At 36.7% G+C, this 15587-nt stretch overlaps 1 protein-coding gene across 2 annotated transcripts in view; it reads left to right on the plus strand.

Annotated features, from left to right (window-relative positions):
• The first annotated feature begins 2937 nt into the window (after positions 1-2937).
• Positions 2938-15587, plus strand: part of mtmr14 (myotubularin related protein 14) — a 67191-nt gene continuing 54541 nt past the window's right edge. The window contains exons 1-7 of one of the 2 annotated variants that reach the window (XM_028823959.2): positions 2938-3900; positions 6057-6205; positions 8139-8247; positions 9431-9506; positions 10657-10717; positions 14773-14895; positions 15127-15200. In XM_028823959.2, coding sequence (XP_028679792.1) covers positions 3784-3900; positions 6057-6205; positions 8139-8247; positions 9431-9506; positions 10657-10717; positions 14773-14895; positions 15127-15200 — 709 coding nt within the window. In that variant the 5' untranslated portion in view covers positions 2938-3783. The remainder of the gene's footprint in view (positions 3901-6056; positions 6206-8138; positions 8248-9430; positions 9507-10656; positions 10718-14772; positions 14896-15126; positions 15201-15587) is intronic. The other variant, XM_028823957.2, reaches the window with a different exon arrangement.

Consider the following 15587-nt stretch of genomic DNA (forward strand, 5'->3'; position numbering starts at 1 on the left):
TATAAATTAAATGTCGACATATAAGCGAAGAAGAAAGCAGCGAGGAGAAAAGAGACTCAAATGCGTTGGACAGAAAAAAGAGCAAAAAAGAATAATCAAGGTGCAAATTCAGAAAATAAGGAAAGTAATTATCCGCCCGGAACAAGTGGAATTGAAAAAAAAGCAGGTCCAATCTGGCTCAGAATTAAATGACAGTGAGTAAAAGACAAAGCAGAACTTCATAAAGATGTTTACAAACGTGGGCACTAAACACACGCAGAGCAGGTTAGAGACTATGAAACCAGGGAAATTAGAAAGGCTCAAAAAAAAACAAACACACATTGGCGCTATACACATGTGGAGAAAGTTAAAGGATATGAAGTAGGAAAATTAGAAAATATAAAAAAGAAAGTAAAGATCGCAGCAGCGCAAACAAACAAACTGCCTCATTTAACTATGCACCAGTCTAACTTTGGTTTTGCCCAATAATTACTACAGTATTGCACCTTAACACTTAATTCTACTTTATTCACATAATTTTACTTATTTATTATGTTCTACTTTACTATTATCTTTCAATCTATGACTTTTTGTTAATCTAACTGATATTCTTCTAACTTTGCACAGTTTTTGATAAGCGGATCAGGATGCATTTCACTGCGTGTTGTCCTGTATAACTATGCATGTGACAAATAAAGAATCTTGAGAATTTCAAAAACGGAGTTTACCGCACATGCATTTATTGGTTACTTTGTTAATGTATATATATTTATCTGTTTGCTTATTTAAAAAGTTAAATTTACCCCAGGAGTCAAAAACATTCTGTCTAGCCCTTGAACAAAAATCTAGACAAAAGCTGGGGTATCACCTTGGTAACCCCATGTACTTTTGGAACTGTGAGAGGAAAATAGCACAACTTTACAGACAGGAGTCCAATGCAGAACTCTACTTACTTTTTTACTTTCTAAAAAAAAAAATATGAACTGCTGATGATATAGATCGTTTTGTCTGTGCTGAAATTCAAAACAGAGAAACCTATCCTGACCTCATTGAAAAGATTCAGCATATTGGGACTCGCAAGATTACAAATATTGTTTTTACAGAAGTTCTGAAATAAAAGTGAAACTAATGAAATAGCTACAATTCAAAGAAAAAAAAATCTTAAAAGTGTGTATCCGGAAAACCAAACACGGGGGTTGGCGAGCGAAGCGAGCAGGGGGCAAAGCCCACTAGTACAGTAATATAAAAATCAAGTATATTAACTTTTATAATACAGTATTCATTATGTATAGTAAATGTAGAGTCCAATGAACGAAGGAATTAAATCAAATGAACAACTTAAACAATTTTTAATTTGAGACTGAACACATTAGGTCAAATGAAGTAAACAAGCTGCTTAGATTGGTGGCTTAATGCGTCTGTGCATGTCAGCCTTTACAGATCTGTTGTGTGTGTGTGTTTGTGTGTGTTACTTTCTCTTCATCATCTAGCATACACCCTTGCAGGACAAACAAGCTCTCAGCTATGTTTACTTATAAATTTGCATGTTTGTGTTTGTGAGTGTGTGTGTGTGTGTGTGTACATATTGTGATGGACGGTCGGGGCCCTTTCAAGGCAGGGACGCCACTATAATGGAAGGACCCAGGGGAACAGACATACACAAGGCACTACTTTAGATGGCAGCCTCCCTGGGTTGCTGCAGCACTATGGTTTTCCTCAGGGAATCATGGAATTTGGAGTTCTGCTGTAGGGACAGGGCAGCCCTACTTCATGGGGCTCCAGCCTTGCCCAGAAGTGTTCCTGGACCAAACCTTTGGGACAATGGAAGTACTTCCGGAGATCACATAAAAGGAACCAGCGGACACTACTCCTGGAGCCAGAGTCAGGAGGAGGAGGAGGACGAAGCTTGCCGGAGGAGGAGTGGAGACAGAAGATGGAGAGAGAGAGAGAGAGAAAGAATGGAAGACAAAGACAAGTGCTTTGTTTATCTATTTATTTATTGTGCATGGCACATAATGTGTTGTGCAGGTGGGAAACAAGTAAAAGTGTTTCCCACAGTTAAATAAAAAAATGTATGTTGTGCTGGACTTTTGCCTTGTGTCTGTTTGTGTCGGGTTTGGGTGACTGGTGCACACCCTGGTGGCCACAATGTATATTAAAATAATTTACATTTCTTAAAAAAAACACTAGTGGAAAAATGTTGCAAATCTATAAGGGCTGGTCCCTTATAGACGACTAAACAGAGGAACAGCAAAGATTCTGCTTAAATTAAACAAGTTCTACATCATTTATTATTGGACATACAGTGGGCCAAACAGTTTTTGAAGGTTATGGGGATAAGTACTGAACCAAACTGGACCAAAAACAATAGTCCTGGAACCTGTCATGAGACAAACATGATTGTTTGAAGGAGATAAATCCAGGTTCTCATAATGTATCGTTGTACATAGATATTGATGTTCAGAGTGGATATCTTTGAAACCTCGAGTTCTAAAATTTTCAGTTTTTTCTAGGATGTAGTCATCCAGGAGTCCAACACAATGCAAAAATTCTACGACAACAATTATAATTTTAAGATGTGAAAATCAGTTTTGATTTTCCAAAGACACTCCTACAAACACCGTGCAGAAATCTACTTGTTGTGACGTTTGAAAATCATAGAAGCAAAATCTAAACTTAACTCAATGGTGAATTTTTTCGACCCCATCACTAAACTTCCTTTTACTTGTAAGTAAAAAGGCACATTATGATTTGTACAGACAGGTGTGCATATCCCTGGGGTGCCAACTGAAAACCTCCTGACCTGGTTTCAACAGGTAATATTATTAATATATTTTACACCATACACTAAGAATAAACACAGCAGCTCCAAATCTGCTTTAACAAACCAAAACGCGATCCGTCCGTGTTCGTCCTTTTCCGTTTATTTGTAGGCTTAGTTTCCGTTCCTACTCATTTTCCCATCCTCCTTTGGTAGCGGAGTGGTTGAGTCACGTGCTATTACAAGCTTCCTGTTTATCGCCTGCTGCTCACCGACATTTGGACCTTGCTGCCTTACTACTTCAAAATGAGACCGTCACTATTTGCTTTCTAGTTGTATTATCAGGATGAGGAGCTTTTTAAACTTTCGGAAAGTGAAGGATACGTTTTCTTCCCGGAAGCACCTGAAACAGTGGAATTGAATACCAGGCCAGAAAAGCAACGGTGTTTCCTGCGGCATATTCCCAGCTTTGTGTGGATAGAAAGAGCTCCTTTTTGAAGGGTAGAATTGCGGCAACTTCTCGAATACCCGCATAATTATTTAATTGTGTACCTTTTAATTGTTCTAATTGTTTGATTAGAAATGTCCATGTTTTAAAGTTTTCAAGCTGCACCTATTGCATTGTCCTTTTATTCCTGAAAGTGGAAGTGAGTGATTTCGTTGGCTTCATTTTATGTTAATTGGAAATCGAAGGAATCTGTCTTGCCGCCGAGAACTCACGGGTTGAGATTTAAATTTTTATTTTCTGTATTAGTGAAAGAAACTTGAAGAGCACGCTGCATGATTGTAGCCTGTCCAGACCCGCCCCTTGTCTCTTGTCATTTCGGCATTGAGCCCTTTCATTCTCGCTGGGCTTCCACTCGCCCGGGGCCCTGAATCGCCGCGGCTTCCCCGGCTCCGGCCCCCTAAAGCGGGCGGTGAAGAAAAGACTTCCGAAGAAAAGATGGCCAGGTGGTCCAGGCGCATCCCAAGGTGCTGCGGTCTTTGAAGGGGGCACCGTCCGGATTGAGGCAGCGAGAGGAGCCCCTCTAGGTCGGTCTGCGATGGCCTCGTCGGCTCTCACAGCCTCGGGGATTTCAGGGAAGAAGAATGAAGAGATAGCTGAGCTCATTGATTACTTCTCGAAATGTCAGTACCGGGCGAAAGAAGTCAATCCAAAGGTAATTCAGCGTTAGCAAGCATATGCATAGAGCAGATAATAATAGAATGTTTGTGTACTGAGTTTATAAGCACACTCTTCAGGTAATCTATGCATGATTTATAATATTTAACTGAATTACTGTAATATATCTTCTTGGGTTGTTTGAATATTTATATTGTTTCTTATTTATCTAAAGTGTTAAAACATTAGATTCATGTATTGTAGTTCTGAACATTTCCATGCTTGTAGAGTGGCTGATTTAATTATTTGTATATACAGTAATTGTATAGGCACAGTATGAGACAAACATCTCAGCATACCCAGAAATGTTCATGTTTTTCATAGAAATTGATACCTTTTTATCACGATTCCAGTTAATTGATTTAAAATGCAGCCAAGACATAATCAGTGTTGATAATAGCTATTACTGCTTGAAATTACTTTTTTTTTTTTTTTAAACTTTCTTATTCACATAAGACTGGAAAGCTCCATTTTAAGGAACTTAAGTCAGTACTTCATTCAGTATCCTAATGGTTATCAATGTTTGCATATCTTTAGTTATTTTAAATGCAAATTGGTTATTAGAGAAACCTTTGTAGTTTCTTTTGCACCTTTGATATCTTGTTTTGTTTACTTGGGTTTCAAGGTATTGGCATTGCTAAAGTTCAGGTCTGGCTTCAGAAATTGTCCAGAATGAAACTGCTTGTTGTTGTTTGCAGAATTAAGGTTATTCCATGTGACAGATTGCCAAAAAACGGAAGGTTTTGTACAAACGTGTCTACTACAGGCTTGAGAGAATAGGGTAAACTGGATCCTAACCAGGATAGTGAAAGAAGGGGAAGACCTGACTGCATAAGCAGATAAGGACAATGGAGTGTGTAGTTTGAGAAAGAAATGCCTTACAGGTCCTTCAGTGGCTTCATCCTTAAATTCACGCCAAATAGCAGTGTCACCTGCAGCAGTGAAAAGATCCTGTTTGCCCTCTTCTCTCAAAAGTGTAATAGACATTTTTGTGTGAAATCTTCAGTTAAGTGGAATAACCTTCATTCTGTAAAATACTTTTTTTTTTGAGAAAGCTGCTATATTTTGGAACCCAGGAAAAAAGTTAATGAATGCCAGTACTGTATCTTGCAACCAAAGTTAACAGAATACCATATTTCAATTGTGCAAATGCAATTACTGATATTTCTCTAGTAACGAGTTAGTATTTAAACATGACTAAGTAAAAGAAGAGGATGTCGACCATTGGGACACTGAAATAATGGCTGCTGAAAATGGGACTTTGCAGTCTTATATAAAAACATAAGTTAAAAATCAGTCATTTCAAGCAACATTATGTTGGCAGTATTTTTGAATTGATTTCATGGTATCCGCGTAAAAATGTATCAAATTTGGTCAGAAACCTGAACATTTCTGGGTGTGTCCAGACTTTTGACGGGTTCTGTATGTCTCTGTTAGCCTCATGTTTCACTCTCTGTACCAAAAACATTTAGCTGTAGTAGGAGTTGTTTTATTTCAGAAAGATAAATGTAAAGAGACAGCGCTATAAGACACCTTCCACATGGATTGAATTGTATCAGAATATTAATTACACTGAAGATTAATGGGCACAAGGTTTTTTTTTTTCCCCTACTCATAATTTTGTCTCATTACAAAAAGTTTTCCTCATGATGTACAGCACCATTAGTCCCCATTTAATGTGATGTTTCAGTTGGTGTCACCAGTCCATGCTGCCAATTTCAAATCCATCAACAAGCATAGAAAAACTTTCAAACTTAAAATGATCTATGAATAATCTTCTGGAATTGTTCACTATTCCTTTTTAGAAAATCACTGATGAACCAGCCTAGTCTGTTTTTAGTTACTGAAGGTTCTGACACAAAATCATCCATAATGTTATACTAATTCATCATTTATCTTGTTTTAGTTTTTGAAAATTTTGCTAGATATTTGTATAGTTAATTAGAGACTGTCCGCCTAGTGAGTGTGTACATGAGTGGGCCATGATAAACTGTCATCATGTCAAGAAGTGAATAGCCCTGAATTGGACTGGGAAGGTTTGATAATGTTAGACTTTTGGCTATCTACAGAGTCTTAAAGGCAGGTACTGCTGTTTGTTTTCACTCATTTTATTTTCTTGCTTGTTTTAATTCAACATTTGGATTTCTTTTTTAGGTGGAACAAATTGAGAAACGGTGTTTGGAGCTGTTTGGCAGAAATTACAAGTACAGCATAATTCAGAATACAAATGGGGAGGTTTGTGGGCACTATCCTCGGCAGATTGTCTTTTTAGAATATGAAAGTTTGGAACATGATAAAGACAGGTAATGATGTTTTTTTTGTGTTTTATGATACTGATAAGCAAATGGTTCCGCATTCATTTGAACAAAAAGTGCTATGACCGGACACAACTGAGTTTTAACCGTTTTAAAAATCCCATGATTCCAGCTGATTCTGGTGAATAGTTTTTCTACTCAAGCAGGGTATGCTACCATTTGACCTGCCATGTGACTTCTGAATAATAGATTTTCCTTTGCTATTCTTTTAGTCATTAAGACTAAATTGTGCAATACTAACTAGAAATGTTAGTCATTAAGAATGAGGAAGTCAGATCATTCAATCAGCAGACATGTGCGTGATGTGTAAAGGAGTTCATGGAGTGATTACATACCTTGCCTCTCTTCTTCAAGTTTGAACATACTTTTATGTATTTATTTACTTATTTGTTTGGTTATTTCACATGGTGTGTTTAAAATTAATAGTTGTGGTCTGGAGATCTTTTTCTGCATCATCAGTACTTTTTTTCATTCTTTGCATTAATGGTTTTGCCAAGGTCTATATGCTAGAATAAGAGTGACTGCAGAACACGGTAGTTTAAAATTTTGGTGACACAGAATGGTATTTGGAGACAGCGATCAGTGAGATGGCAGGAATGCATGCTGTAAGGACTTAATGTACTTGTGAAAAATGCCTCACTAACAGGTTTGTTGGACCAGTAATTATTGGGTTATTGCGTAGATTACTGATGTACTTTACTGCAAACATGTGCAAACCTGCAGTCTTAAAACCAATCAAACCCAACATTTAGGTCAAATTTATTTATATTGTAACAGTTATTCCATATATTCATTTGTCCAGGAAAGTTGCGGTCTTAAATGAAGAGTTAATTATAAATTTAGTTGGGGGAAAAAAGAGCCTGTGTCATCTTGTAATGGCAGCTTAAGAAGCACTAGAGGAATCATGAAGTAAAAGCCTTAATACTTGCTAATAATTGATATATCCAATTAGAAACAATTTTTTTTTCAATTCCAGAAATTCAATGGCACCTGTACTTATAAGACATGTTTATGACAACAAAACAAAATTAGAAATAATTCATTTTTGTCAAAGATTTTTGACACTATTCTTTCCCTTGGAATTTATGTTTTCCACTGTATTCATAGTGACTGATATGGAGGAATTTTCCTATAAGTAGTATTTGGCATGAGAGAAGAATATTACAAAGCAAAGCATGTGTCTGTAGCTGGTAAGCATGATGTGGTGCTGAAATGGCTTGTGTGTGTGCTTACATGAGACATGAAATTAAAATGGAATGATTACAGTGTAACTTGCACATTTTGCAGTGTGTGAGATATAAACCAAAGAATCTGGAGAAATATCAACAAAAACACTGGAGATGCTTTAAAGAGAGAGTTTTTTTTTTTGTTACTTACCTAATATAGATGGTTAAGGAAAAATTTTAATCTCCTGTTTTCATGGAAAATGAGAGAAAAATGTCTGACATAATGGAGCTTTAAAGTTACTCATTCTGTACAGCTGCATATATTGTAAAGAAGTCTATGGAAAAAGGAAAAAAAAATCTTAAATTACTCGTGTCATGTGATCCACATGTCTGTTATACTGTTACTAGCTCAAAGCTGGCAAAACAAATGTTTTTTTGCTAGAATGTTATGAACAGTTACTTCTTGGAGTGGGAGACCATTTTTTATATTTCTAGTATTTGTCCTTTATTTAATCATTTAGTATAGAATACTTCAAAATCCTAAGTACATTTTGAAATAAAACATTGTGTGTATATTTTAGAATATTTATTTTAATGCATAATACTGTTGCTTATACTACAATCATTAAAAATGTTGCTGTACTTTGTACTTCACACACTTAGATATTAATTTTGTAAGTTTTAAACAGATTGTCTGTAATGGTTTAAGACTGTATATTGATTTAACAACAAGTGTTCTGTTTTTGTCTTGTCAGATATGAAAGCACTTTGCAAGTAAGCAAGCTTCAGGATTTAGTGAATCGGAGCAAAATGGCAAGATGTCGAGGAAGGTTTGTTTGTCCGGTTATCCTCTATAATGGAAAGGTGAGCATATTATTAATGTAGCATATTTATTACTAAATCCACTTGAGAAGGTGAGAATAAGAGAGATGTTCATTATTGAAGAACAGAGGGCAACATATAAAAATGAAGATAACTGTAAGCAGTTGTTAATTGTCTAAGAGCACCATTTCTGATAATGTATGCAGAAGTTGCAAAGTTTAAACTGTGACAATAGCTATTTCAGAGTGCCATTATTTAGCCCAGATAAACAGACAAGTCAGTACTTCCTCATTTTTGATGTTTTGTGCACACTGAATAATTTTCCTTCCTTTTTAAAATCAAATAAATGTAAGTACATTTGACAGTAGAGTGTGCCAGTACCTGGTAAGATGGAACTGTTTGTACAAACGCAAATGTGGATAGAAAAGTTAAAATATGTCAGTAGTTTTTCATTGAAATTGCAGTTTGCACCAGGTCAGATTTTGATTTACTGTTCTCCATGTTTCCAGTATAAATACTGGAACCGAAAGGCTGATTAACTATTAAATATGTTACTTATGTCCACTAAATAGTATCATCTCCAGACAGAAGAGCAGCTTCAGCGACAGACTGCTGTCACTGTCCTGCTCCACTGACAGATTGAGGAGATCGTTCCTCCCCCAAACTATGCGACTCTTCAATTCCACCCGGGGGGGTAAACATTAACATTTAACATTATACAAAGTTTGTGTCTGTTTTTTACCTGCATTATTATCAATGTTTAATTTAATATTGTTTATTGTATCAGTATGCTGCTGCTGGAGAATGAGAATTTCCCCTTGGGATTAATAAAGTATCTATCTATCCATCCATCCATCCATCCAATCGATCGTTTATAAACAAAACAGCACACAATCAAATGAAAATAATGTAGCAAGTACAATGTTTGCTCCAAAGATACTCCATGAAAGTTGGCAGTTAACCCCCACCAAACAAAGAGAGTTGTATGATTACAGAGCCCTATCTAAAATGGCTGTTTATGTGAAATACAATAAGATGATGAGGTTTAGTGCAGGTCTGGCATGTAATTCTAAAATAACCTTGATGTTTTTGCCAAGTTTTGAAAAATTCTGAAGAGAATTTGAATACAGTCAGAATTCAGCATCATAAAGAAGGATTTTGACTTGCATACTTTTATTTAATACCTGTGATTGGGCAGCCTTATTTTTCTCTTCTATGTCTTTAGCATATCTGTCGTTCTTCTACATTAGCTGGGTGGGGTGAACTGTATGGAAGAACAGGCTACAATTACATTTTCTCAGGTAAGCTCAATTTTGTATGCAGTGTAAATACTTTACACTGTGTTTATCAAAAATATGGTTCAATCAAGGCTGTGTCTATATTCATTTCATCTAATGGAATTGATGACTATTCCAACTGTAGAGTGAAAACAAATTCTAAATTTATTTTATCTCCGGTGATCTGAAGTCAAAAAGGTGGACCAAAATTGTATCTCATAATACTGCAAAATTTATTTTTTAAAATTATTTGAGCTTTAGAGAGACCAATATAATACAGTATATAAACAATATTATACCGCTTACATCTGCGGTATTTGGCTTTCCGTGTAATTATTCTTCCCTACACTCCTTCCACACACCTAAGAGAAACTGTTTTTGGATGAGGTATGCAATGTAGGGTAACAATTAACTTGGCTGATCACCAGTGATTTATGTTGGGTCAGTGGGCCAGTCATTGTCTGTGTTTATTGCACATTGTCCACCATATGCTTTTATATTTCCACTGCATATCTGACTTTATCCTCATAATATTAAGATATGTATATTTGATTAATGTGATGACTTTAAAACATTTTTGTGGTGTTTGGTGGACTGGTTTACTGTACATAGTTAGTTGCAGTCTTCTACCCAATGCTGCCAAGTTTGGTTCCAGCTCCTTACAACTCAGTATTTGAAAAAGCAAGTTCCTGAAAATGAATGTATGAAAGTTGTTGTTTGACAAATGGGTTCTTTTGTTGTCATTTAAGTGGTATATGTTCTAATTAATTTATAGTGCCTTTACTATCCTAACATGAACAATATGTAAAACAACATAAAAGCAAACCACTAAAGTTTTAAAGAAAAACAAAAATGAAATTGCACAATTTCAGATTAGCTGTAAAAGCTTTTTCCATATGTGTTCAACGCTTATTCTGGCACAGATTCCTTATAAAGATTACTGCCTTTAGAGGTCTGTGCTGGAATGATTTGGAAGAAAAAGGAGCCTCTTCCAAACATTTATATGATGTATATATTAAGAAGGAAAGAATATATGAAAATGTGTATATACTGTATAATATGATTATCAACAAAAAGTGTATTCGATACAGTATAAAATAAGATTATAATTAATTTTTACTCATTCTATTAACTGGACTCCTCCAAACCCTTTTAACTTTTCACATATCTGAAGGTGGTTCAGATGATGCCTGGGCAGAAACAGATGAATTTCCAGATGATGACGACAGTGTTAGGTAAGTATGTGATATTTTTTCATTCAATAACCAGATAATGGACAACTGCATATCTGTCCAACCTAACCCATGCTAAAATTTAAAAGCAGCTAAAAAAACTCAAACTTCTCTGCTCCGCCACACTCCTCAATCAATACACTGAATGATTTGGACCCTCCTTGGAGTTTTCTGAGTGTTTATATTATTTGCAGACTGGGGGGAGATGTACTATGTATATTTCAACAAAGAGCAGATGGGCTATTTTGAGATCATGCCAATAAACGACTCGGCACAAGATGCTTGAAAGCTGTCATTTACTTCTGCTACTGAAATTGATTAAATTTTGGTACCATACCTTTTTAAAAATTGAGTTTCTCAGTACCCTTTCAGTATACTGCACAACTTAACTAGAGAGCTGAGCTGTCATCTTAACCAGTATATGAAATTTGAATGATTCTTTTCAAAACAGTATTCCCTTATATACAGTATACAGTGGTGTGAAAAACTATTTGCCCCCTTCCTGATTTCTTATTCTTTTGCATGTTTGTCACACAAAATGTTTCTGATCATCAAACACATTTAACCATTAGTCAAATATAACACAAGTAAACACAAAATGCAGTTTTTAAATGATGCTGTTTATTATTTAGGGAGAAAAAAAATCCAAACCTACATGGCCCTGTGTGAAAAAGTAATTGCCCCTTTGTTAAAAAATAACCTAACTGTGGTGTATCACACCTGAGTCCAATTTCCGTAGCCACCCCCAGGCCTGATTACTGCCACACCTGTTTCAATCAAGAAATCACGTAAATAGGAGCTGCCTGACACAGAGAAGTAGACCAAAACCACCTCAAAAGCTAGACATCATGCCAAGATCCAAAGAAATTCAGGAACAAATGAGAACAGAAGTAATTGAGATCTATCAGTCTGGTAAAGGTTATAAAGCCATTTCTAAAGCTTTGGGACTCCAGCGAACCACAGTGAGAGCCATTATCCACAAATGGCAAAAACATGGAACAGTGGTGAACCTTCCCAGGAGTGGCCGGCCGACCAAAATTACCCCAAGAGCGCAGAGACGACTCATCCGAGAGGTCACAAAAGACCCCAGGACAACGTCTAAAGAACTGCAGGCCTCACTTGCCTCAATTAAGGTCAGTGTTCACGACTCCACCATAAGAAAGAGACTGGGCAAAAACGGCATGCATGGCAGATTTCCAAGGCGCAAACCACTGTTAAGCAAAAAGAACATTAGGGCTCGTCTCAATTTTGCTAAGAAACATCTCAATGATTGCCAAGACTTTTGGGAAAATACCTTGTGGACTGATGAGACAAAAGTTGAACTTTTTGGAAGGCAAATGTCCCATTACATCTGGCGTAAAAGGAACACAGCATTTCAGAAAAAGAACATCATACCAACAGTAAAATATGGTGGTGGTAGTGTGATGGTCTGGGGTTGTTTTGCTGCTTCAGGACCTGGAAGGCTTGCTGTGATAGATGGAACCATGAATTCTACTGTCTACCAAAAAATCCTGAAGGAGAATGTCCGGCCATCTGTTCGTCAACTCAAGCTGAAGCGATCTTGGGTTCTGCAACAGGACAATGACCCAAAACACACCAGCAAATCCACCTCTGAATGGCTGAAGAAAAACAAAATGAAGACTTTGGAGTGGCCTAGTCAAAGTCCTGACCTGAATCCAATTGAGATGCTATGTCATGACCTTAAAAAGGCGGTTCATGCTAGAAAACCCTCAAATAAAGCTGAATTACAACAATTTTGCAAAGATGAGTGGGCCAAAATTCCTCCAGAGCGCTGTAAAAGACTCATTGCAAGTTATCGCAAACGCTTGATTGCAGTTATTGCTGCTAAGGGTGGCCCAACCAGTTATTAGGTTCAGGGGGCAATTACTTTTTCACACAGGGCCATGTAGGTTTGGATTTTTTTTTCTCCCTAAATAATAAAAACCACCATTTACAAACTGCATTTTGTGTTTACTTGTGTTATATTTGACTAATGCTTAAATGTGTTTGATGATCAGAAACATTTTGTGTGACAAACATGCAAAAGAATAAGAAATCAGGAAGGGGGCAAATAGTTTTTCACACCACTGTATGTAAGTATGGGTTACAAATCCTGGCAAATGTGCTGTAGCAAGAGGTATAGTAATATAATGTTTTCACAATAAATTATCAGTTAAACATTTATGCATTTGTCCGGTGTCACAAAAAGACTCGGGGTTTGGAGGACATCAAAGGTTTGGGGCAGCCACCCATATATTATGCCTTGGTTGAGTTGTGATTGGTTCAATGTCCAAAACAGAACTGATTTGATAGTGAGAACATGGCGGCTTTAAAAGTCAGTACAGGAAGTAATGTCTTCAGCACCAGAACTGGAAGTGATGTCTTCAATAGCACCAGACCCGGAAGTGACATCCTTAACGGCGCCAATACCGGAAGTGATGTCATCAATGAGGCTGGTACTGGAAATGATGTCATCTATGGCACCGGTACCTAGTGGGATTTCCCATAGATGGTCTACAGAAGATTGAGAGAGAGAGTTAGTGCAGCTTGCCACCCCCTGGTCTGGTGTGGTATTATTATTATTCAGGCCCTCTAGCTGCCTCCCAGTCGCACGTGTGTGACACCGGTTATGGCAATAATATTAAGCAATCAATACACATTTATTTCTAAATATCAGTAGAAATAATGATGTAGACTATTTAAGAATCAATTGGGGGTAAGAAAACCTGTAATTATCTACACTACCCTTTTAATGCACTACTTACTTTTATTTATTTATTCAAAACTTTGTTGTAGCTTTAAACCAATTTAGGGTGAAGAGTACAGGTTTCTGAGAATGCAGTGCCAGCCCTTCCCCCACAAAAAATTCCCGAATTCACATGGTGTCTCACAGATGAATGAGAGAAATGCCTTGTCTTTGGGATTACTTAGTCTTTCTACCCCTCACATATATTCAAGGAACAACAGCTGTGATTATGCTATTAACTTCTAGTTAGTTTGTAACCTTGGGACTAACTGTATAGTACTATTAAGCTTTTTGTAGTGTTTGTTATGTATCACCTGTTAACTTGGTACTTTTTGTCATTTTGCAAGTTCCATCTATTATCCAACCCGCTATATCCTAACTACAGGGTCATGGGGGTTAGCTGGAGCCAATCCCAGCCAACACAGGGCACAAGGCAGGAAACAAACCTGGGCAGGGCGCCAGCCCACCACAGGGCATGCACACACACACACACACACACCAAGCACACACTAGGGACAATTTATAATCACCAATGTACCTAACCTGCATGTCTTTGGATTGTGGGAGGAAACCGGAGCACCCGGAGGAAACCCATGCAGACACGGGGAGAACATGCAAACTCCACAAAGTGAACCCGGGTCTCCCAACTGCGATCTAGCAGCACTACCCACTGTGCCACCGTGCCACCCTTTTTGCAAGTTGCTTTGAATAAAGATTAAATCAAAATATATTCTAAGGATAGAACACATGCTGATGATTCCAGTTGAATATTTAGTATATTCAATTGTTCTACTTGAGAACTGTTTAAAAGCTTACTGTTCACCAGTTATTGGCATGTCATAAGCAATTTGACCAGCTTTTTTTTCTGCACAAAATTATGTTACCCCTTCTTTATGTAAACAGGCTGATTAAGTCTGTGTATACAGAGAGAATCCAAAATTTGATTTTAAGCACTTCAGTCAGAAAGCATTAAGAGATTATAGACCTAGTTCTAGGTGTATACTTTAGCTGAAAGGGAACTTGAGAGGCAAGTTATAATGGAGCTCTGCAGAACAGCCTGCATTTGAAAAGTCTATTCTTTCATATTGGTCAGAAGGCTGTCCTAATAAGTCTGACTAACTTCATTAGAAAAATGTGGCAAACACTTTTCCCTACCTTAATTCTTAAATGCTGTCTCTAACTCTAGTGCAATTTGAAATATTGAATATAAGAAATTTAGATTGCCAACTGTTTTAAAAGATAGTTGTTTCTTGTAACTATTGTGCCAACTTTATTTTATGTTTTCTGATGTGCACTTTTTTGGTTGCTGTAGAAATGGAGATTCACAGCTTTTTGACAAAGTCAGAGGTCACGATATTAAACTACTTCGATATCTCTCTGTTCGGTACATCTGTGACCTTATGGTGGAAAACAAGAAAGTGAAGTTTGGCCTCAAGTAAGTTCTATGTAGCATTCCACTGTATGTCAATGCACTTTGTTTGATGACCTTCAAAGTACATTGTGCAATAGTTACTCAATAGACATCACTTTAAACCCATGTCTGTTATTCCTGTATTTGTAAAGTTGATGCAAAATAAAAATGCTAATGTTTAATTGTACTCATAAAAAGATAATGTGATAATTATTAGTACTGAGCATTTAATTATGGAACTTTCTTGATCTGCAGTGTGACTTCTTCTGAAAAGGTAGACAAGGCTCAGCGGTATGCAGACTTTACCCTTCTTTCTATTCCATACCCAGGTATGTATGTTTACCAAGTTAAGATAAATAACTGCATAATTTATTTCAAATATGTTTGTCCTTTCTATTATTAGATGTATACTGTAAATTAGTTTTCTTTCACACGGTTTACCTGCTCTCCGATAATTCTTGGTTTCAAGTTTGTTCTTGATTTTACTTCTGTTATTTTATTTCCTTTGACCTTTGCCACACATTAGTGCCTGGGTTACTTATAACATAACATAACATTAGTGATGAGGCAGCAATGTGAGCAAAATTGAATTAGTTTTCAGTCGTAAAAATACTGTAATAATGAAACTATTCCATTAAGTAACCATTTACATTTATGCCATTGAGACAGGAAGACTGGTGTTTAACCTATGTAAAAACCTTTATTGTTTTGGGATT

The sequence above is a fragment of the Erpetoichthys calabaricus genome, chromosome 18 (assembly GCF_900747795.2).
Source record: "Erpetoichthys calabaricus chromosome 18, fErpCal1.3, whole genome shotgun sequence".
In the NCBI taxonomy this organism is placed as follows: Eukaryota; Metazoa; Chordata; class Cladistia; order Polypteriformes; family Polypteridae; genus Erpetoichthys; species Erpetoichthys calabaricus.